At 51.8% G+C, this 22,857-nt stretch overlaps 7 protein-coding genes across 7 annotated transcripts; 2 read left to right on the top strand and 5 right to left on the bottom strand.

The window, feature by feature from the left end:
- Window positions 1–261: 261 nt before the first annotated feature.
- Window positions 262–1,877, top strand: CC77DRAFT_931679 (FAD dependent oxidoreductase; the record flags this gene model as incomplete). The annotated part of the gene is made up of 4 exons (XM_018534225.1): window positions 262–529; window positions 593–882; window positions 961–1,531; window positions 1,600–1,877. The coding sequence occupies 4 exons, from the start codon at window positions 262–264 to the stop codon at window positions 1,875–1,877; spliced, it is 1,407 nt and encodes a 468-aa protein (XP_018387890.1).
- Window positions 1,878–2,028: 151 nt separating this feature from the next.
- Window positions 2,029–4,657, bottom strand: CC77DRAFT_1029569 (hypothetical protein; the record flags this gene model as incomplete). The annotated part of the gene is made up of 6 exons (XM_018526524.1): window positions 2,029–2,989; window positions 3,058–3,084; window positions 3,292–3,929; window positions 3,980–4,065; window positions 4,133–4,518; window positions 4,584–4,657. 6 exons carry the CDS (start codon window positions 4,655–4,657, stop codon window positions 2,029–2,031), a joined length of 2,172 nt encoding a protein of 723 aa, XP_018387889.1.
- Window positions 4,658–4,985: 328 nt separating this feature from the next.
- On the bottom strand, window positions 4,986–6,205 carry CC77DRAFT_1018504 (haloacid dehalogenase). The gene has a single exon (XM_018524633.1). It carries the CDS (start codon window positions 5,730–5,732, stop codon window positions 5,004–5,006), a length of 729 nt encoding a protein of 242 aa, XP_018387888.1. The 5' UTR covers window positions 5,733–6,205; the 3' UTR covers window positions 4,986–5,003.
- On the top strand, window positions 5,986–8,478 carry CC77DRAFT_731135 (DAO-domain-containing protein). Its single transcript, XM_018532968.1, has 7 exons — window positions 5,986–6,400; window positions 6,456–6,537; window positions 6,588–6,948; window positions 7,005–7,311; window positions 7,364–7,595; window positions 7,651–7,740; window positions 7,789–8,478. Exons 1-7 carry the CDS (start codon window positions 6,239–6,241, stop codon window positions 8,091–8,093), a joined length of 1,539 nt encoding a protein of 512 aa, XP_018387887.1. The 5' UTR covers window positions 5,986–6,238; the 3' UTR covers window positions 8,094–8,478.
- Window positions 8,479–8,862: 384 nt separating this feature from the next.
- Window positions 8,863–10,366, bottom strand: CC77DRAFT_931421 (hexokinase; the record flags this gene model as incomplete). The annotated part of the gene is made up of 2 exons (XM_018534213.1): window positions 8,863–10,170; window positions 10,223–10,366. 2 exons carry the CDS (start codon window positions 10,364–10,366, stop codon window positions 8,863–8,865), a joined length of 1,452 nt encoding a protein of 483 aa, XP_018387886.1.
- Window positions 10,367–11,227: 861 nt separating this feature from the next.
- On the bottom strand, window positions 11,228–16,879 carry CC77DRAFT_898059 (pectin lyase-like protein; the record flags this gene model as incomplete). Its single annotated transcript, XM_018533553.1, has 2 exons — window positions 11,228–15,773; window positions 15,855–16,879. Coding segments are annotated over 2 exons (5,571 nt in total), but the record flags the coding sequence as incomplete, so codon positions are not given.
- A 1,736-nt stretch (window positions 16,880–18,615) lies between these two features.
- CC77DRAFT_930928 (MFS general substrate transporter) lies at window positions 18,616–20,213 on the bottom strand (the record flags this gene model as incomplete). Its single annotated transcript, XM_018534192.1, has 2 exons — window positions 18,616–18,944; window positions 19,004–20,213. 2 exons carry the CDS (start codon window positions 20,211–20,213, stop codon window positions 18,616–18,618), a joined length of 1,539 nt encoding a protein of 512 aa, XP_018387884.1.
- Window positions 20,214–22,857: the final 2,644 nt, after the last annotated feature.

Below are 22,857 nucleotides of genomic sequence, written 5' to 3'. Positions count from 1 at the left end.
ACCGGCCCGGTGACCGGACCGGTCGCAATTGCCTAACGATCACCGCCTTGCGCAGCCACTTGAAGCCAAGGACTAAAGTTCCTGGCTTGCGTATCTTATCCGTCTGATTAAGGTGCGTGAGTTCCCGGGTTGGGTGCAGCAGAAGCGCACCTGCCTTGAGAATGACTAAGCGTGAGTACCTTAATAGCCCACCTTGCACTTGGACAGCCCCGTGAAACTACCACAAATACATGAACATGATTCAAAACCTACACCTCCAACATGTCTTTTCCTAGTACTGACGTTAAACCTTTCCCGGTGGCGGATGCTGTTCCCTCCTATTGGAGGAAACAAGTCGGGCCCATCGACAACCATCGCAGCACTGAACATCTTCCCGCGCAGGCTGGTGTTGTAATCATTGGTGCGGGATATGCTGGAGCATCGATTTTGCATCACATAATCGAAGAGTGTATGCGTTGCGACCGCCCAATTCCATCAATACTTATCCTTGAGGCACGTGAGGCCTGCTCTGGCGCCACCGGACGTAATGGTACGTATCATATGCTCTTGAGATCCAGTTTCAATCTCGCACGTACTGAGTCTGAGGGGTTAGGCGGTCATTTAAAACCAGATCCTTTGTCAAGAGCGGCCAGCGTACTGGAGACGCACGGGAAAGCGGTCGCGGAGCACGTGGCTACATTCGAGGCTCGCCAGGTCGACGCAATCAAAGAACTTGTTCGGCGTGAACATTGTGATTGTGACTTCGAAGAGACCAGGGTTACAGACGTCTGCTTTTATGAAGCAGGCCGCGATAAAATCAGAGCTGACATCGCGAAAATCGCTAAAGCGGATATCTCAACTGCGAAAGGGATAAAGTTTACTTCGGGCAGCGAAGCAGAAGAGGTGTGTAAGGTCTGGAGATGAAAATCTTGAAATGCTTCGTGGAATCATCTTTTTGGAGCGATCTGACCAAGCCCATAGGTTTCTGGCGTTTGGGGTGCAAAATCTTGCCATACATATAATGCCGCTCGCCTGTGGCCTTACCGACTTGTGGCACACTTGCTAGAAAAAGCGGTGTCTATGGGCGTCAACTTGCAAACAAATACCCCAGTATCGTCCGTCTCGGCAGCCGATGAAAGCACAAAAGATCGTTGGGTCGTGAACACATCGCGTGGCTCCGTCGAGACCAGCACTCTCGTTTATGCTACGAACGGATACACGTCTGCTCTCGTACCGGAGATGAAGGAAAAAGTCGTCCCAGTGAGAGGCATAGTAGCACGCTTGGCGGGCGAGAACGCACCAAAGATGACTGATAGTTATATGATGCGGTTTTCCGACTACGAGTACGACTATATGATTCCTCGACCGGACGGAAGTATCGTCGTTGGTGGCGGAAGGCGCGACTACTACAAAGACTTGGACGAATGGTTTGATGTATCCGACGACAGCAGACTGATGGATGGCGCGCGGAATTACTTTGACGGCTACATGCAACGGCATTTCCGTGGATGGGAGAACAGCGATGTACGCACAGAAGATGTCTGGACTGGAAGTAAGTGTCATCTGCACCAGCGCCCATTATTGAATGTTTCAGAACTGACTGATCTTCTTCCGTGTCAGTTATGGGCTATTCTAACGACGGGTTCCCTTATGTTGGACCAATTTGCGGAAAACCCGGCCAGTATATGTGTGCAGGATTCAGTGGGCACGGTATGCCGCAGATCTTCTTCTGCGCAAAAGCCGTCGCTTCCATGGTCATCACGGGCGATGCAGATGATGTGGATCTCCCTGTGCCGTACCGCATCACCAGGAGTAGATGGTATCAACCCAAAGAACATGTGTCTCTCAAGATGTGGCAACAGATTGCGGAAAGCCAGCCTGCTCAAGCACGGTTGTGACGATGAAATAGAGCGAAGAGTTTGGACCTAGATCGTCCACTTTTGCAATGCGAAATTATCCACTGATTTTCACACGCACTTCGTTAGCCAAAAGAGTTAACCGAACACTCTTTATCGTTCATTTATTGGCGATTCTAGCGTGTGCAGAACGTCATTTCGGTAGCCATGAAAGGCTCTCGAAGAACTCCCTCTCTGTGTTACCATGGTCATCAAAGTTCGAGGTGAAGAACGCCACGCTTCCATCCGAGTTGAGTAGATCGAAATCGAACGGATATCCATCAAGAGATATGTCGCTTGGCATGCTATCCACTGTTGCATCGGCTCTGTTTGGTGTCACCCTTGGGCCTTGCACCGTCGCTGCTTGTGCATTTGCATGTTCGGATGCTAAAGACCCAAAACGAGGGTTCGGGGACCTTTCCGCTTTCTTGTACCAGTTGAGAAGACCGTTGTAGCCCTCTTCAGCCGGATCGTTGGCTTCCGTGGCCACAGGTTTACTTGGTAATGGATTGAACACGTTAAGTCGATGCAGCGCCGCTTCCAGTGTCTCTAGGAGCGACACTTCTGAACGCGCAGAATCGCCCGCAGAAGCCATTTCTCTTATCGCTTGCAGACCTACTTGTAGGGTGCTTGCGAACTCGTTCGTACGGTAACATATGCTATAGGCGATCAAGACCAGCAAGGACGCGCGGCAGGAACTATACTCGGCATAGGACGACTTTGCAAGGCCCATATTGCCCGTCTGCATGATTTGGCATATACTGATAACTTCCTTCGCAGCCGCAACGCAGTCATGGACCAAGAAGTCCCACTGTGAGTGGGACTCTGCTGCTTTCCTCCGGCGTACTTCTGGGGATGCGGCATTGCCGTCATTGGTCCGCGCGTGACGGTGCGCAAGGATGAAGGGTCGTCCGATGAACATGTGCAACAGGCAACACTCCAGTCGAGTATGAATTAACGCGCGGTTTTTTGGTAGCTCTTTCTGGTGGTATGGGGTTGGCAATAATGCACCCCCATGAGGAGGTGACCAAGGCCCTCGCAAATCTGCCTTCATGCGCTTGATACGGTTCAGGATCGCCCCGACTTCGGCGTTTGCACATTTTCGGAGACATGATCTGGCAAGGTATAGTCAGTTGATTGTCTTCTGTTTCTGTGTATTTAGAAAGTCTCAATCTGGACTTACATTTCGTGGAGGAATGCTTCAGCATGCCTTGTGAGCTTGATTGATTCCAAGAGACCTTGAGGATAGAAAGAGTCATCGTTCATAAGGTGTGCTCCAGAGCTCTGAGGTAGGTCTGCATCGATATCGGATTGTACTATGGATATCGGGCGGCCGTGGTATATACCAATCTTTCTAGTAGGTCGAATTCGTCAGCACGGGAATGATGTGGTATCAGAGAGTCAAGAACCGACGAACCTTTCCATGCAGTACACTGTCCACCAAATACGACGCCTGATCTCCTTGGTTCTCGGGTCGAGGACGTTGCGCGAAACCTTTCGATGCATTCCGTTCTGTATGGCCACCTTGATAGCTAAGTTTAGATAGATGTAACTCAGCCCAGATGCATCAATGGGTAAGGAATATAGGCCGAGAAGCAAGAGTACCTGGACGCTGAGCAGCGAACCAGCATGGATGACTTCCGAAAGTAGCTTTGCCACTTGACGGTAAAAGCCGGATCCAATTTCGAGCTCCCAACTGCTTTGAACTTCAGAGTCTGTTGCAGTGCCCGTGCTGGAAGTCTTATGACGATCTGGCGATTCTAAATGGACATATTGGGTTCCGACAGCTAGCACCATCAGTACTACACATATTGCAGTAACATCCTTGGAGCGTAGCGAAACGGGTTTAGTGTATATGTTGTCTAGGGTTTCATCAAACCAGCATCGGTCTACATAGTAGTAGACGCTGGTGGCATGATTGAAGAAGACATTGGTCAAGAAGGTGGCAACAGGACGGGGTGGCATAACAGCAAGGATGTCCGAGATGGAAGTTGAAGTTGGATCTGCCTCACCAACGCGAATGAAATCCGGTACTCGCGTTACGTTTTCTAAATTCTGACAGAGATGGTGAGCAAACAGGAACAGACTAGGCTAGCCGCACATACCTGAACATTGGCTTTGGCCATAAGTTCGTCTATATTGCGCTTGATGTGCATGGAAAAGTTCCAATGGGAGAACTCGCCTGAGTAATCTGCACAGCGACAAAAGGTCTCGTCAGTGTGCTTGAGGGACAACGAAGAGGTTCAAGAAGCACGTACGGACTGTCGTGCCGTCTACTCGGTCAATGGTACAATCCTCGTCTCCAATATCAGGGCTGTCAGACACTTGGACATTCCCCGAAGGTTCGATAGACTCGGAGATGATCTCGTTCTGGTCGCGTGGTGGTGTCGGCGAAGACAGGGAATCGCACATGCGTTGTAGAGAAACGGTATCCATGGCGAGATTGGGAAATTGGTGTTTGACTATGAATTCCATATATCGCATGCGGTCCATCAGCTCACCGAGCGAGTCAGGAAGGCCCGGTCCTCGTTTGTCCACTGCAGCAGGCGCAACATTGTATCTACACGGTCGGCGCAGATGGCGACAGCGCCTACACGGTGTACCATCCTCACATTTCTCTTTGAGACGGCGACACTCATCACACCTATGCGATGCTTGTCAGCCAAGACTATGCCTCGCGTTCTTCGGCGAGACAGTGGTGGGTCTTACGCGCGAACTGCTCGTTGTCGCTCCTCTGCCGCTAGATGACGCTTCTTGGTGGGTCTTGGAGGCTCGACTTCCATAGCTCGAATTGAACAAAACAAGACTAGGTATGAGCTGGAGGGATTGGGTTGGCGGAAGGGTTCTGAGCATACGTCGTGGACTCACAGCTGTCAAGGACACCCACCTATTGAAGCGCGAGCGATAAGACAGCTGAATGACGCGCAATGCAGCGACGTTGAAGCCGTCCAGCTTCCTGCAGGGCGCTCCGCACAAGGCTTATCCATTATGGGTTAGTAGTAGCCCCGGCTTATCACAAACACGCGATACACCGGCTAATTCGCATCACAAGAGATAATGGCGAACATCGGGCAAAATGCTGGAGAGGAATAAGAAAGGGCATGTGGAAATGAACATCCTTTACTGATGTCATTGAGACTTATCTACAATCTCCTGCGCCATTTCCATGAGACCTCCAGCTACCACCTCTAACTTCACGTCACTAAAAACGTCGAGACAAGCTTCCTTCTCGTACACCGAGCTCCACGCTCCACGAAAACCGACTTTTGTGGCTGCTGCGACATCCCACATGTGCGCGGCAGCGAACCATTTCACATCGTTTGCTCCAAGTCGTTTCCATACAGCCTGATAGGCGGGGAGAGCGGGTTTAGCCACGCCTGTATTGTCGCAACTAATGAAATTCTCCAGCGGCATGTCTACACCGGCGTGCTCGAAATAGCCTCTGACCCGTTGCACATCTCCGGTGGTGAAGCACCAGACTGTAAAGCCGTTGTCGCGCAGCAACTGGAACGTCTCCCGACAGCCAGGTCGCAGCTGTAAAGCGGAATAGCCTTCGATGCACTGTTCCCGCTCCTCTTCAGTAGCTATAGCCCGAGGATCGGCGATGCCACAAAGACAGAGAGTCCGGTAGAATAGTCCTCGGAGAATGTCCTTGTAAGGCTTGTAGCTTTCGGAGATGGACAAGAAGGTGAATTCCAGCTCAGCAGCTGTCTGCCAGGTGTACCCGAAGTGTTGCGGTGTTACGTAATGATGGCGAAGTTTTGCACCCAAGACTGAGTCTATGCGTTCGTAGTAGGCGTCGAATGATACGCAGGTGCCGACGACGTCGAAAACTACGTGCTTGAGAGGCTGTGTCATTCTGACTTTCAGTGTGGTATGTAGTAGCTAAGATCAAGGAGTTCGACAGCGGTAGATGCAAGATATGTTGACATGGCATGAGTGACAGACCTGTGGAGAACAGACCCCTGCATCAAGCTCGGTATTCTAATGTCTCGTTATGGTGAGTAGCGGTACTAGTGGATGATAGAAGACCGGCCCGGTCTGATATGACTGCCGCAGCGCTCGGGCCACGTAGTTATCGATCGTGACCGGAGCTCACCCGGTTCTGCCATTGACACATAGGTACCTAGGTACGATAACGATGAGCAGTAGTTTCAGCGAACTCCGGACCGGTATCATCGTTTCTCAAGCTCTAACTTCCTAAGTTGAAGTGATAAGCTCGATGACCGGGCCATGTAGCCGGTCGGTTTTCAAAAGAGCGGTGTTCGATTGCCGATATGAAAACGTATACGGTGTGGATGGCCATGCGAAACGTGCTCTCTGTTCGCTCGTAGAAAGTAATCTGTTATTCTCAATTCCTCGACATGGTTTTACCAGTTATCAACCCTACCAAATCCTATTGGATTGAGGCTGCGAATTCGCCATTGCGCAACTTCCGCTCTAGCGAAGCGTTACCAGAGGAGACCGATGTGGCAATCATCGGCGGTGGTTACGCCGGCGCATCGACAGCTTACTGGATCAATAAAGTTTGTGACCGCACCAAAACGACTTGTCCATTCACCAACTCTGACAGGTGATTAGTACACAGAGAATGCTTCAAGACAGCCTCACGTGACTCTCCTAGAAGCTCGTGAAATTTGCGGAGCTGCCACCGGACGCAATGGTAATAGTACTTGTATCTCGTCCCTTGGAGAAACATCTAACAACGAATAGGAGGACAATTGAGGCCGCATGCTTATTCTCGTTATGTGAAATGGTCGAATCGATTTGGCCCTAATGGTGCCATGGAGCTTATCGAACATGAGATGGCTCATTTGCCGGCATTTAAGAATTTAACTGAGGAAGAAGGTATCGCGGAAGAGGTCTGTCTCAAGTTCGGAGAAACGTTCGATGCTGCCATGACCGATGAGGCCTGGACAAGGCTCAAGGGCGCGCTTGATGCCATGCGGAGGGATCATGGTGACGATCATGAGATCGTCAAAGTATGCAGAGTGATCGAAGATGCACACGAAGCGGAAGAGTTTACACAGATGAAGGGTGCTCTTGCTGCAGTGGTCCATCCTGCAGGGCAAATGTCGGTTCTTCTCAACTGTACTACTCTCTCACGCAGACTTACTAACGTCGTCTCAGATGGCCATACAAATTGGTGCACGCACTTTTGCGCATCGTTCTGCAGAAAGGCAATCTCAATCTGCAAGCTCACACCCCAGTCACGGATGTTTCAGCGCGAGACGCCGAGGGCTGGATCACGGTCAAGACTGAGCGTGGAACCATTCGTGCCAAATCAGTCGTCCACACGACAAACAGATGGGCTTCTCATCTTCTTCCTGAGTTCAGTAATCTTATACTGCCCGACAGAGGAACTATTGCGGCACTAAAAGCGCCTCCGGGATTCATAAAGCATACCGGTGCCCAGCATTGGGATTCAGTTGTCAACGTGAGGCTTACATATGCTCCCTTCACAATCGATCACCTGCTAACAAAGACAGAACTATCATCTCCAACTCCCTCCGCCGTACAACACTATCATCATTGGAGGAGCAAGGCAACTTCTCGTCCACAAGCCGGAAGATTGCTTTCCTAGCGATAAAAACGATCAGCAGATTGCTGGAGCAGCTGCATTCTACGAATCTTGGGGTCCCTCAGATGTTATAGGCTCGCCGGATGCAGTTCCAGCGGAACTCAGCAAGGAAGCCAACGAAGGCGGCTGCTGGACTGGAAGTAAGAGAACGCCATGTCGGTGAACTTGACGTACAGTTGGCTGACTAAACTGTAGTTCAAACCGAATCTGCAGATGATTTTCCATTTGTTGGTACGGTGCCACAGCGGCCGGGCCATTTCATTGCGGCCGGATTCGCGGGACACGGTAAGTCTACTCCATTGCTGAGAATTGCAGATAGGCTAATGAGTAAAGGTATGCCTCGCGTGCTGGGTTCGGCTGCTCACGTCACGCCTCTTGTACTAGAGTCGCTTGGTGTTAAATACAGCCAGCCCCTTGTTGCCGCATCATTTCCTCCACTGCCTCAACCGTTCCGCACTACCGCTGAACGGATTGAAAGACTCCAGGATACGAATCTCAGCGTGCTCGCTGAGGAGTACAAGCAGAGCTGTGGAGAAAGTGCGAAGAAGCCATTTTGCAATACCGCGAGGGTCATGTCTGTGCTTGCGAACCCGTCTTCCTGGGATGGTGGCGACCAGCAGATCATGGCCCAGCCATGATGTGAACGTGTGTGGTTTGGACTGAGACGAGAGTACCAGAGAAAGCATTATAGAAATACCATACTTATCTACATTGTGAAGCAGGGCGCAAACACCAGATGTACGTGTACAGCTTCTTAGCCTCTTTGGCAATGATTGTCTTTCTTTTTGTTCTACGTTCAACCCAACTGATGTTGCCACAATCTCTGATCAATCCACTAATGACTACGTCTCAGCCACCGTCCCCGATGGGGCGCTGGGACGATCTCGTTGGATGCACTTTCTGCTGCAGTTTTCCGCAGTCTATGACACGACAATTAGCTGTTTCTTCCACATACGACCATAGGACACTGAGAATTAGGCTTCCCGTCCGCTCAGCCATATACAAGCAGTGTACCGGCGGATTAGTAGTTAGGTGGGTGACCACTAGCGAATTCCCGCTGTTGTATGTTTTTGCCTTTTTGAAGTAATGTTGTAGAGCTTCAGCGACGACGTGCTTGGGTCTTTGGAGCGTGACAGAGTGTGCTTACCTTTTGCCTCGGCTCTGTGCACGTTTGTACAAGATCTAGACCCACTCTGACGTAGTGAATGCCTTGCTATGATATCGATGGGATGTCCGATGTCTCAAGCGCTGGGAATGCCTCATAGTGTTGTCGCTGTATCGAAAGACATTGTTCACTTCCACTTCCCTTGGGATAGATGATTCGTTGGATGAAGGACATTCGTATATACATTCTATCGTTCAATCATACGTCAAGCGTTATATCTAGTGGCCCTTGTCGTCAGGCATCTACTTCTTCTTTGGGACCATGGACAAAAGAGTGTCGGCGTCTCTGATTCCAGCCAACTGACCCTGCTGCACGCGCTTAACAGTAAGCGCGGCGATGAGGGCGGCACCGACACCAGAACCGTCCTCAGCGGGGAGGACCTCGACAGGGTCGCCCTTGCCCTTGCCATACTTGTTCGGCCAGCCCATAATTTCCTTGAGCGCCTGAGCTTGGCGGACCTTGAAGTGTGGGTACTTTGTGAAGACAGAGCCATCAGCACCGACGTGAACTTCATCCCACTTCTTGTGCTTGCAGATGGCGGAGACACCGCATGCGGTAAGACGGGCAGCACGCGTACCGATGAGTTCGGCGAGGCGGCGGATGAGCTCAAGTTCGGGCTTGGTGCAATCGAGGCCGAGCTTCTCCTGGAAGAGATCGTGTGTGTCTTGCAAGTTCTCGAATCTGTCCTCCTCAATTGAAGACAGGAAACCTGCGTCAAGCGAGTAAGGCTTGTCGAGCTTGCTAGCGTTTTGGCCTTCGAACATGTGGCATTCGTTACCCTTGTGTAGATCCTGGAGAACCAAACGGAAGATCTCGCCAAGGTACAAACCAGCGACCATCTTCTCGAAAGATTGCTGACCAGGTCGTGGTGACTCCTTGTCAACAATGACATCGTACTTTGTCCTTGGGAGGACCTGGTGCTCGTTGTCAAAGGCTCCCCACTCGCAGTTGATGGCCATGGGCAGCTTGGGGTCAAGGTTCATGTGCTTCAACTTGGGGATGGCGCCACACTCCTCCATGTAGGCAGCGTTGCAGCCGGTACCGAAAATGCAGCCAATCTTGATGCTCGTGTTGGTGTAGGCAGAAGCGATCATGGTACCGGTCGTGTCGTTGACCAGAGCGGCAAGCTTGATGGGTACACCACGCTCTTCGAGAGCGGCCTTGAAGCCTGGTACGACGTCGACACCCTCCATGCCGGCTACATCGAAGCCCTTGGTCCACCGCTGGAGAACTCCGTGGTCGATGGCGTCTTGCGAGACGGGGTATGAGAAGGTGAAACCGAGGGGCAGATGGTCGAGCTGCTCGTTTTCGTGGTGGTATTCGATGAACTGCTGAAGACAGTCGGCGACGTAGCCCCAGAGCTCGTCGGCGGTTCCGGTCTTCAACTCTTCGGGCATGCGGTACTTTGATTGTATGATCTCGAACTCGCCCTTCTCTTCTGTCAGGGTAACCTCGCAGACACGCAGGTTGGTACCGCCCATGTCGAGGGCGAGGTAGCTGCCGGTTTCGTTGCCATCGGGGAAGGCCATACACCAGGTGGGAATCATGGGCTACGGGGGGTCAGCGCGTTTCTGAGAGAGGGCATAGCGAGCTGCAACTCACAATGCTTCCGCCCTGTTCCGACAAGCCCTTCTCGAGTTCGCCGACGAAGTGATCCGAAATCTTCTTCAGCTTGTCTGTGGGAACGACAAACATGTCTTCCAGCTTGTCGATCTGCTCCTTCAGATCCTTGGGCATGTCCGCCATGGAACCTAGCACAATGTTATCCCATCTATCCTTGCGTGCGATGACAAGACTCGAGCATACCCCTGCGGGAGGGCGGTTTCCTTGCGCCTAGTAGCACCATGATTGCGGTTGTGAGGGTGGTTTAGGTGAGGTTGTTGGTGTTATCGCGAAAGAGACGGCGGTGTTTCTGAGAACGAGAGTTCAGGACGAGAGGTGGGGACCCTGACGTAGAGTGTTAGTCTCTGAATGACCGAGGAGCCTTGTGGGCTGGCTAGACCGCAACGAAACAGCTCAATGGTCATGCACAGCGGTCAATCCCACTTTTGTATACGATATTTGCTTCTCCACCCGCCCAGGTTGCTTTTGGAAGTGCTATGGGGGGACATCGGCTTACCGAGATAGTGTAGTGATGCAAGCCCGCTGTGCTGTCTGCCAATGGCTCGCGACGTTGCTCAGTAAGCGGTGTACACGTCGGAAAAAAGCGTAGAGTGCAATGGGAAAGAGCTTGGATGTTGATTGTGATAGATAGCCCAAGGGAGCGGATGCGCAAACGAGGGGCACAAGCGTAAAATCCATAGCTGTTGAGCTGGGCCCCCGCCCCGCCATCCCACGCGCCGTCGCAGGAGACGACTCCGGCGGCTTTTGTTGCCATGACGCACCTCTAACGTGGCCCTGGCCCGGCCTGCACAAGGCTGACGCTCCCGCCTCGATGCCCCTCGCTTGTACTAGCCCGCTTCGCCCAACCACCGGGCCCGATTACTCATCACGACAAAGCTCACTCCTCCACGCACTTCTCAAACTCAACCATCGCTTCATTAGGCATTAAACACTACATATGTACAAGAATCAAATTTCCCTCGTCAGCTCCAACTACGAAGCTGTGCAAGCCGCCGCACCCTTGGCAGTCTTCGTCGCCCAGTTGAGCACAGTCGCCGTGCTCTTCACGACTACCGTCTTCGTCTTGGGTGTTCCACTAACAGTCTCCGTCTTCACTCCTCCACCCAAGGTCACCGTCTCGAACTTGGTGCTCGTAGAGACCGGTAGCGTGATTGTCGTCTTGGACGTCACATCGCTCGACTTGGTAACATAGACTGTTTCTTGCGCCGCGAGTATGGTCGATGTCTTCGAAGCCGTCTTGAGAGAGCTGATGGTAACTGCTGGTTCCGTGACAGTAGAAAGTACCGTCTTCGTGACGAGCTCAGTTGAGTAGAGTGTGCTCGTCGAGGCCTTGAGAGTCGTCGTCTTGCCCACCTTCTCCGTTGACAGCACAGTTGTATAGTAGGTGGAGCCTGCTTGCGCAATCGTCGAAGTCTTCACCACCGAGGTAACCGTGATTGTGCTGGTGCTGGCCTTCAGAGAAGTCGTCTTAGTGGCAATGGAGGACACGGTAACTAGGGCAGTCGAGCCTGCTTGAGTTGCAGTAACTGTAGCTACGTAGCTGCTAACCGTGGTGCTGATGGTGAGCGTAATGGTGCTAGCCACGGCACGGGGGATGACGGCGCCTCGGCGGACCAGGTTCTGAGCGCTGCCAGTAGGAACGCAAGACAAAGTGGTAGTCGACTTCTTGGTAGTTGTCTTGATCGAGATGCTGCTAACAGTGACTGAGCTCTTGGGCTGCACAGTAGTTGTCTTGGTGGTGCTTGGCTCAATAGAGATGGTAGTCTTGATGGTCGTGGAGGCCGCCTTCTGGGTCTTGGAGCTTGTGATAAAGACCGTGGATCCTTGGCTGATAGTGACTGACGTCGGCTTGGGTGAGGACGTGTACAGGACAGTGACAGTTGTAGTACCCTTGACTGTTGAAGTTGTGGCTCCCTTGGTAGTTACTCCAGCTTCGGTCACGGTGCCCTTGACAACACTAGTCTTGGTGACAGGCTCCGGTGTGATTGTTAGACCAACGTCTTCAGTTACTACCGATGTAGAAGTAGAGGTAACGTCAGGAGACACGATGGAAGTAGTGGCAGTCACCTTCAACGTGCTAGTCTTCAGCACATCGATAGCACTGATCGAGAGAGTTTCTGTGCTCTTCACGACAGTAGTCGAGGTGACCTCAGGGGCGGTAACAACCGCGCTTGCGGTGAGCTTTGCGATCACCGTAGTTGTGGTGTACGCAGTGACGATCGGTAAGCTACTTGAAGATGTGAGACTGATAGTCGACAGCGACGCAGTAGAAGATGCGGTAGAAGAAGAGACGAGAGACGAAGATGCAGTGCTACAGACTTGCGGCGAGCCCATTCCAACCGTGAAAGGCTGGGTATCAACGTATCGGAAATCGATGAAGGCAGTCGATGGGAAGAACGACGCAAGTTGAAACTGAGCGACATCGGTGTCTGAAAGCTGCTGGCTGAAGCTGGCACGCTTACAGATTGCGGAACCGGGACCGGTGTTATGGTATTCTCCGTAAGTGACGCCGTCCGTCTGGGGGTTGCTCTTTGACCATTGCGCCCACCCAGCAGGGCTGATCATGGCGTCAAGGTAACATGCGACATAAGCAACGCGCGAAAAGCTATTCCATGGGCGGCCGAGGCTGACGCTGCTGAAAGACCCAGAACCAGGAGCTGGTACAATCCTCGATTGATCAAACACGAAACCAGCAGCCGTCGTGTTGGTGGTACGCTTGTGGGCCGTGATGCTGATCCCATCCTCGTTAGAGGCGATGGTTGAGTCCAAGAAGTACGCGGATCCAGAGCCATAGATGAAGTCGACGTTACCCTCAATGTACGTCTTGAATGTGAAGAGGTTACCAGAGACACTGAGGGTGTCTTGGTTACCGTAGATCTGACATCCATACAGCGCAGCAAACTTGCTACTTTGGACAGCAAAACCAAGCGAGGCAATGTTCTGCTGCGTGCCATTGTTGTTACGGAAGTTGATGTTGAAACCATGGAAGTAGTTGCCCTTGGCGTAGACAGTCGCTCCGTCAGTGTTGCTACCAGAAGTACCTTGTGTATCGATGCCGCGGCTGAACTGGATAGTGACCTGATTCTTGGAGTAGTCATCGGTCGCATCCGAGTATCCGCGGAAGATGGTATGACCAGACTTTGCAATGATAAGCTGCTCCTCGTAAACACCGGGGTAGATGAAGATGGTAGCATTCGTCTTGCTCGTGGTCGGCGCTGCGTTGAGAGCACCCTGAATAGTGTCGTAGGTAACAACACCATCAATAGGCGTCTTAGAAACGATAAGGGCGTCAGCTGGCGGGGTCGTGCCATTGAAAACCGAGGTGCCGTTGACATTGATGGGTCCTGGAGGAATGACAACGGGCGCTGAAGGCTGCGGGGTGACAATGGAGTTGAAGTAAGTCATGTCGATCCATTCGGTTGAGTCCATCACCGATGACAAGGAGTAGGTGTCTGAAGTAAGCAACGTAGCGTAACCAAACGACTCACGAGCAGCAGCATTTTGCTCCCAGTTTGAGGGACCAGAGTTGTTGAATTCGGCGAAGGTGATGTGATCGGTACGTGGGTCGGTTGCAGACCAGATCTTCCATGCGGCAGGAATGATGGTAGCGTCGATGTAGGAATTCTTGACAACAACAAGAGCGTACGCGGAGTAAGGTCGGCCGAGGTAGACCTTGTTCGTAAGGTCGTCAACTGCGTTGGGAGCTGCAGTGAACAAGCATTGGTCAAAGATGTAGCCACCTATTTCGGTGCTCGATTTCCTGCTATGCGCCGTAATCGCCGACGATTTGCGCTTAGCTCCAATCGTGCATCCCTTGAAGTATGCTTTAGAGTAGCCCCAGATGAAGTCAATGGCACCACCAATATAGCACGACTCGTAGTACTGGTAGCCAGCTGTCGCACCGTTCAGGAGAGTGTCTTGCCAGCCATCAAATGAACAGGCGTAGAAGGCGATGTCGTTTCCGTAGATCGAGCCCGCGAGCGTGACGTATGAAGGCTCGGAGCCATCAAGGTTATCCGTGTTGATCATGTTGACGTTGTACATGCTGATCCGGCTTGACGCTGTGGCAAATACAGCAGTCTCCGCGTTGGAGTGGCCTACAGGTAGCGGCGACACAGAAAGACCACGAGCAAAAGAGATCGTAACTTGATTGTCCTTGTAAGCTTGGCCAGGATTGCCAGTAGTATATCCAATGATCCTAACAGCACCAGGGCGGTTGACAGACGGGATCTGCTCGTTGTAGGTACCAGGGTATATGAAGATGGTCTGATTGGTCTTATCTTGAGGGAGCGAGGCAAGAGCTGCAGTGATGTTCGTGTACGCAGCGTTATTACTACCATCTTTAGAGACGATCACAGCACCCAGTGGTGGCAGGGTACCGCTGTCAGGATGAGCATTGATGGTGGCAGTAGTTGTTGGCCCGGATACGGTACCATTAGCCGAGGGTGACGGAGATGGCGATGGCGAGGTAGCCGTAGGACCCGTAAGGCTGTACGAAGGGATCGCATTGTACGCATCCATATCCAGCCACGCCGTGCTACCGATCCATGCAGCAAGCTCGTACTTTGCCGCTTGAGATGCTGTCAACTTGGTCGCAAAGCTGGCGCGCTGAGTAGTATCCGACCAACTACCAGGTCCAGTGTTGTTGTATTCGCCGAATGTGACTCCAGAAGTCTGAGGGTTGTTTGTCTGCCATACGGCCCATCCAGCGGCGGATATGTGCTTATCAATGTACGAGTTCATGTAGACGGCGATGGAAAACTGGCTGTAGGGTCTGCCGAGATAGGACAATCCAAAGTTGTTGCCATAGGTAGAACTGTAGGTGATGACAGAGGAATCGAACACGTAGCCACCAGGAGCATCTGCAGTAGCCCTGGAGTTTGCAGCAACGTAAGCACCAGGTGTGTTACTGACGATCATGCACTGATGGAAGTACGCAGTAGAAAACCCCCAGATGAAATCGACACTTCCCTCAACGTAGCAGTTGCTGAAAACTTGGGTACCCTTGTTGGCGAGTAGCGTATCCTGGAAACCGACGAATGAACAGCCATACGCGGCGATATTAGCGCCGTAGAAGTCCGCAGCTAGCGCAGCGGTGTTGGTGGTCTGCGGGTACGTGTTGACAAAATCGATGTTGTAGAGAGCCATGCCAGAATCGCCACTAGGCTTGGAAAATATGACAGGTGTTTGCTCGTTCTTTCCAGCACTGGTGAGTTCACCACGGGAAAACTCAATGCGAACCTTGTTCTGTGTATAATCGTTCGTGAAATCGGTGAAGCCTCGGAGGGTGACCTTTCCCTTGCGGGTGATCGAAAGCTGCTCGACGTATGTACCCGCACCAATCTTAATGGTGTATGGATTACCGTCATTAGGCAAAGCATTGACAGCAGATGTAACGTTCGAGAACTCGCAGGGTCCTGGCGTCTTAGAAACTACAAGTGTCGGAGACGCTGCTGTGATGGAGCAAGTCGATGCTGCTGGAGTTGCGCTAGATGTCATTGATGCGGTAGCAGTAGCGTTCGAAAGGAGGCTGGAGATGGCGGAGATGGACAACGACACCGACGATGATGCTGATGAGGACACGGTAGACGAAGCGACCGACGCCACAGACGAAGCGGATGCAAGCTGGGCATCGTCTGATGCTTTCAAGGATGCCACAACATCTTGGTCAATCCATGTGAGCGAAGAGCTAGCGTAAGGGTAGAATGCGCTACCAAAGACCTTGTCGATGGTGAACTGAGAGACCTGTTCAGCCGAGAGGGGAACATCGTAGTTTGGACGAGAAGCAGCATTCTTGCTGTAAGACCCCGCACCAGTTGTAGCAAATTCGCCGAAGAAGGATGGAGTAGTAGCTGCCGAGGGGTGAATACCAGCAGGAGCGACCAAGCTTCCTATAGCGGTGTTTCTGTAAATCGTCACAGCACCGGGACCGTTAGGAGCTGCGAGCCACACATTGTTGTTGGTGTATCCAGATTTCTGCTGGATGGAGCTCGAATCGAAGACAACCGTAGAGTTGGCGAAGTCGCCACCAGTAGGCTGTCCACCCTTGTTGTATACGATGAGGGCACTCGAACTAAGTGGCACGACTGTAGATTTGTAGACGTAGATGGTTGGGTAGTTGTAGAAGAGATAGTTCGAGCCCTCAATGTATGAATTGGCGAAGAAGGCGGTTCCATAGGAGGCAGAGATGGCAGTGCCACCAGGCGAAACGACTGAGCAACCGTAGAAAGCGACATTGCCTCCCCTGAGGTTGAGAACAACTGCATTGGTTCCTGCAGATACCGCGGCAGAGTTAACGATGTTGATGTTACGGACAGTGACGCCTTTGATCTTGTCGGTGCCGATCTTGAAAGGAGTGTCAGTGGCAGCGATAGTAACCTTGTTCTCAGACCAATCATCAGCACCTGTGGGTGTGGGCCCGGCGATCGTTACAGTAGCTTGCCCTTGAACAGTGACGGCCTCGGAGTAGGTACCGGGCAGAACGGAGACGGTGGCGATGCCGCTGTCCTGAGCTGCTTTAACAGCTACATTGATGGCGGTATAATCTCCAGATCCATCCGTAGCGACAGTGATGCATGATTTCGAACCTGAAGCAGTAGCCGATGTAGTCGTGAGGGGGGTTGAAGACGCAGAAGAAAGACGCGTGGTACTCAAAGTGGCATTCAAGGCACTACTCTGAGCAGCTGCAAACCCAAACAGGGCAGCAACAGCGAATAAACGCATAGCGAATGACGATCAACCGACGAAGACGGGAAGCGATCGATGAAGATTGGAAGTGCATGGTAGTTGACGATACTTAAGCTCAAGATCCTCACCATGGGTTCACGGGGCTGACTCCAAATCGGGTATACCACGACAACGTGGTCTGGATCCCGTTTACATTCTGACACTTCGGTAAATCCGTTTTCTACGCTTGTCGCCCGAGTCGTATATCGGACAGGGTAGATAGCCGGTGGGTCTCTCCAAAGATACCAGGGAGGAAAGCCACAATCGATATCCACTGCAGTATGAGATGCTCACGGTGGCAAGCCGTGTCGATCGACAGACCATCGCTGCTAATTTTCCGAAGATTGAAGCCTAGTTGCTGTGTAAATATTGATGATGCCGACTTTAGATTGGAACGGCGTCTGCTAACGGGTATAGAATGCAGGAACGAAAGCAGGATGGCATTTCAACTGTGGTAGGCTAGGCGCGTTCCTGCATGGCGTTCAGGAATAATCTTAGAAGTGTCGCCCGTTGCTTAACGAATTTCCACGCGTGCTAGCGCGAAGTGGCTTGCGTTCGGTGACGGTTCGGCCAATTTCACCATGCTGACAGGGCCGCACATCTGACGATGTTGAAGGCGAGACTCAAGAGATGAGCCGAGGCGGTGCTCAAGAGCAGACAGGATTGGTGTCGGGAGTGCAGGTGTCATCCTAGCGTCGATTGTGTAGGTGGTGTGTTGTACGACCCACTCCAGCATCGGCCTCTGGAGCTCTAAGAACCAGGGTGCCGTGGATATGAAAATCTTTCTGGAGAAGTAGCCAAGTACCCATGCCAGACCACGAGGTCATCGTAAAATGATCCAGCATTTCCTAGATAAGCGCGAAGAACCAGCGTTTTGGGGTTGGGTCGGTCCATCCAGTGTTCTGGGCGTCGGATCAGGGACCAAGTGGGCTAAGCTCTACGATTAGCGGCGAAAAAGTGGCGCGCCAAAAGCTTGGTAACTCAGTTCCTGGCTTTCGGTAGATGTGATAACAACTCCAGGGGCGGTTGGCGGTTATTCAGCTCGCTCTCGCACTCGTCCGGACAAGGGCAAAGAATTGTTCCTCCAATGAGTCTGGGTGTGGCTTTCGGGATGGGAGTCAGGATAGCGAGTTTGCTTTGTCGCGATAAGATATACAGTCCTCATCTGGTATGTGCGGCTGAGATTTCAAGACGTAGGGCCGAAGACCGTCGGGTACACTTCGCGGACGAACAGTGGTCGTGACGCGCGCTGATGTGCGCGTGGGTGGGCAAGGCTTCCATGCAACGTATATGTGGATCGCTCACCCAAGACCCAGAACATTGGGTTTCAACTTGGAGACAATTTACTTGGCTCAGGGGCATCTCATGATGGGGATTGTTCCGCGGGGCAGACATAGTGCTGTCTCGACCTAGGGAAAAGAAAGATGAAGTTTTTCTCAGTGTTGCGAGCGCGTCAAACGTCTCAACGCGTCATCTCCTCGGAGCGCCATAAACTTTATCCAGATACCTAGATTCGTCAGCGACGGTTTCATCTGACATTTGTTGTTCATCGCTGTGGATTCTCCCGAATGAGGTGGTCAAAAAGATCAAGGTGAAGTAAGCACATAATTATTCATTACTCATTCTCATCATCAGTAGACACCCGTCTACAAGGTATATCTGAATCCCTCAAGCCCCTCGATAATCTTGCCGCCGTTCGCAGCCCGCTTGTTGGCCATCCAGAACTTCAAGTTCAGCAACAGCGAGATGATGATAATCATGCCCGAAGCAATCATGCACGCAACAATACCAGGTACATAGGACGGTGCGTCTTGAGTCCTGAAGACAGTGCCGCCAATGATACCACCAACGCCTCCTGCACCGACCAGAGTAGCGCTGCAGAGAGCACGCTTCCATTGTCCACGGATGTTGTTTGCTTGCCAGGTGAGGATGCAGGGAACGTTTGCGTTTGCAGCGGCGGTAGCGAGGAAGACACCTGATCAGAGATGTTAATGGATGTGAACGAGAAGGACTGTTGGGGGGAGGTGAACTTACCGAAGTATCGGACGCCTACATTGGTACTGAAACCGATCATGGGTAGGCCGATGAGAGCGAGGACACCGTTGGCGATGACCCATGGACTGCGAATGTGGTACTTGTCTCCTGCCCAGGCGAAACCAAGCATGACAAAACCGGCGAAGACGTAAGGTGGTGCGATAAGACAGTTAGCGGCAGCGGGACTGAAACCCATACCGTCTTTCAGGATGATGGGAAGGAAGTAGGCGATGGCGTAGGTGATAGTCGTCGTGAACATGAAGATGAATGCGAAGCCCCAGACCTTGAGATCCATGGCTCCAGCAAGATAGCTCTTGAGGTTGAACGCCTCAGCGACGACGTCGTGGCGGTCTTCTTCGATGCGTGCAACGATGAAGTCAACCTCATCCTGGTTAAGGAACTTCTTCTGGGTCTTGCTGGGCTTGGCAGCCAGTTCGGGGAAGTCGACGATGAAGTACCATCCTACAATGCCAATCAATACAGTGATGACGCCCTGCATAATGAAGATCCATCGCCATCCGGAGAGACCTGGTCCGTAGCTGACAGGTGTAAGGGGTGCCTTCTTGGTGGGTCCGTAGTGCGGACCAAGCCAGTATGCTGCTTGGACGCCGTGGCCGCTGAGCAGAGAGAAGAGGTAGCCGAGAATACCTGAGAAGGCAGAAGACAGCATGCCAATGAGGAAGAAGACAGTGTTGCGCTTCTGGAGCTCGAATCGCTTGTACCAGCATGAGAGGAGGTATGCAGAACCTGGGAAAAAACCGGCTTCAAAGATACCGAGAAGGAGGCGAAGAGGGATCAGTGTGTGCCATTCCTTGACGAAACCAAAGCCGATCATTACTGCTCCCCAGATGATGACGATAGCAGGGAGGAAGAGTCTTGGACCCAACTTCCTTAGCACAACTGTAGCCGGTGGCTGGAGTGCGACGTAAGTGATGAAGAAGAGCAAGACGATGATGCTGTATCTCTCGCCAGTAAGCTTCAAATCGACACCCATGCCTGCGACCATGGCGACACCAAGGTTGGTCCGATCCATGAGCGAGACACAGTACATGCATCCGAGTGTTGGGATGAGTCGTAGATCAACCTTGCGGACGATCTTCTTCTGCTCCTCAGGTGTAAAGCGAGTAATGGCGGCATCGCTGGCGGTTGTGTCGGACTCAATGCGTTCCAAGGTGGTGACGTTACCCTTCTCTTCAGCGAAAGACGCCATGGCTGATGTTGGAGTCCTCTGAGACCCGGTAAAGGGGGCTAGATGTGGACCTCAATTGAGGGATGATGGAACCCACGAGGTGGAAAAAAGAAAAGAGGTAGAGAGATGACTTTCTGATTGAGAAGGATGAAGGAGGACCTACTTGCAGCTGCCGGATACTCGACTTCATATACACTTCTGCTTCCCCAGACTAATAGGCTCGCCTTCCCCAGATTCTTGCGGCGTCGCCTTCACCATACCCCAGACTCGTCAAACCTTAGCAGTCTGCATCCGATACTGACAAGCTCTCTAAGCTATCTCGCCTACTACCTATCGATTTCACCATGGTACGGAGTCTTGAGCCCATAGCTCCGGAGACGACCTACCACAGCGGTTAGCAGTATGAATACCAAGGAGCCTCAAGCAGCCTCAAGCAGAAAAACACCCGCGATAGTGCTGTCTGGGCCCGACAGTATGGCGGCGTTCACTCCGGTAGAGCGTGATGGCGCATGTCAACACGTTGTCGACAGTCACGCCGAGCCTATACCCCGCGTGCATAGCCATCAATATGGTAGGAATCTGGAGGTGGCTGTGATGCATTGGATACGTAGTGAAGTTTTGGGGCCTGGGCAAACACTTAGCGGGAAGTCCGCTGTGCGCTACGAGCACGTGGCGTGGGCCCAGACTCTCAAACCAAGGCCTGCAGCTGAGCAACTTGCCGAAATCCAGTGCCATCTGGAATTGGCAGGGCATCTTCCGCTGGTCCAAGGTGCGAATATCGAGATATTGATGTATCATGTGCGGAAAGGTTCCACAATACATGCGGTTCGACGCAACTCAGTTCAAGATCAACAATCATTGCATGAGCCCTTATTGTGCCCAACTGCACACAAGTTATGGTCAGTTTTGCGTATAGGTACATCCAGGAATTCGAGTTCTAGATGTCTTGGGCGTCCAGGTCCTGTTATGTTGGTTTAATGAGTTTGAGGTGCGCAGAGTGCGGAAAGTTCCATGATCGCACTTTGGACATTTGCCTAACCGGCCCTTCTTCCGCGACGCAACTGTCACGCTGCAAAGGATGAAGCTTCCGATACGACTTTAGTCGACGTATGCCTGAAAGTATCTTCGAACCAGCGGGTACTCCGACGGAACATGCCCTGTTTGTGTGCTTGGAGAATCTTGTGAACGTCCCAAGTGCTAGTGATGTTACCGACAGTCCTGTCGCTCTCGGATTGGAGTAGGGTTGAGGGAGTCTTGAAATTGTCATGCCGAGGTGTCATTCCAGCAATGTTATTGGACTTCAAGCTTGCCAATTCGAATGGCGCAATATCGTTTTCGGACGACCGTGAGAAACGCAACCACGAGTGTGTCGGCTGGTCAGAATATGGCGGTCATCGTGTTGCTTTAGTTTGTCGCTACCAGAGGCTCAACAAGTGTGTAATCTCTAGTCGAATTGTGTCCAAGGCAGTGCCGAGGTAAAAGACGCGTTGTGTTGTCAGCTGAAACAGAATATGTAGGTTGACAAGATGGCAGGGACCGACGAAGAAACAAGCGCTACCTTTGAAGATCTATGTAGTTCAGATTACCGAGAGTTAGGTAGTCATATCCGAGGATGTGTTGCAATGGCGTCGTTGATCAGTGATCAACAAACTATGCCGATCTGCCTTTGAGTCGAGAAGATGTCACGTGACCTGCGGGCTTGAGTCAGTCTATCACATCATATGATGTACAACTTTCAACATGCTACCTTGACTCTTCCCGTCTGAAAACACCGACCTTTTGAAAATCAGAGTGACAAGAAGTCTATACTTTTGAAAGTCTCACTGGTTCGATCTATCCGTTCCTAGACCTATTTCTATCGAGTTTCCAGAGTTAAGAAAATTGCGATCAGGGAAATCGAAGGTCGTGGTGAAGTGATGTTTGTTCGCGACCATCCTAGGTAAGGATCTTTGCGTCTCCTGAAGTTCACTGTAGTATGTTGTGCCGCCGTCCATGCTATATCAGTTGTGGCTTCCTCTTGGTTTCTCAGACGATTGGTTTGTTTGGGAGCTTCTCATGGAGCAACAGAAGCGCTTAGCCTTCTTTCAATTTCTATGCTAAAGCGCCAAATCTCAACCTTGAGCGATGCCCAGAGCGCGATTTATTATGAAGGTTGCGCGTTAGAAGGTGGTTGCGGTTAGTGGCGAAAATGCTAGCGTGTACAATAATCAGTAGTGGAGTCATTGTAGGGCTGTTGCCCACATGCCGGGATGAAACCACCCATATCCTGGGGCGGTACGAAGGCAAATGTCTAAGCATCCACACGTAGGGAAAACCTGGAGTACCTGGAGAACGGGCTGGGTATCGGGTGACTTCTACCTGACAAGACTGGGGTTGAATCGTTGAATCCCGAACGAAGAGCAGACGTACCACGTGTACAACAAGATTTGACCCGACAACTAGACAACTGAGACACTTCCAGATCAGCAGTACTCATTACAGAGCTCTCATTCGCAGAAGGTACTGGACAAGCTCGAAATCGTAGCTATTGCTTTTCCCTTATGTTGTCGCGTGGTACCTGTAGTCGCTGGCGGAGGATAGGAATTTTTGCCCACAATAACCGCCGGGTGGGTCTTTTGGGCATCCTGAGTCAACATATCCATGGCGTCAAGGCTGGAAGTGGGTC

This window comes from Alternaria alternata (assembly GCF_001642055.1).
Source record: "Alternaria alternata strain SRC1lrK2f unplaced genomic scaffold CC77scaffold_6, whole genome shotgun sequence".
NCBI classification, from domain to species: Eukaryota; Fungi; Ascomycota; class Dothideomycetes; order Pleosporales; family Pleosporaceae; genus Alternaria; species Alternaria alternata.
Note: the sequence above shows the minus strand (reverse complement) of the source record. Positions and strands in the feature narration are given on the sequence as shown.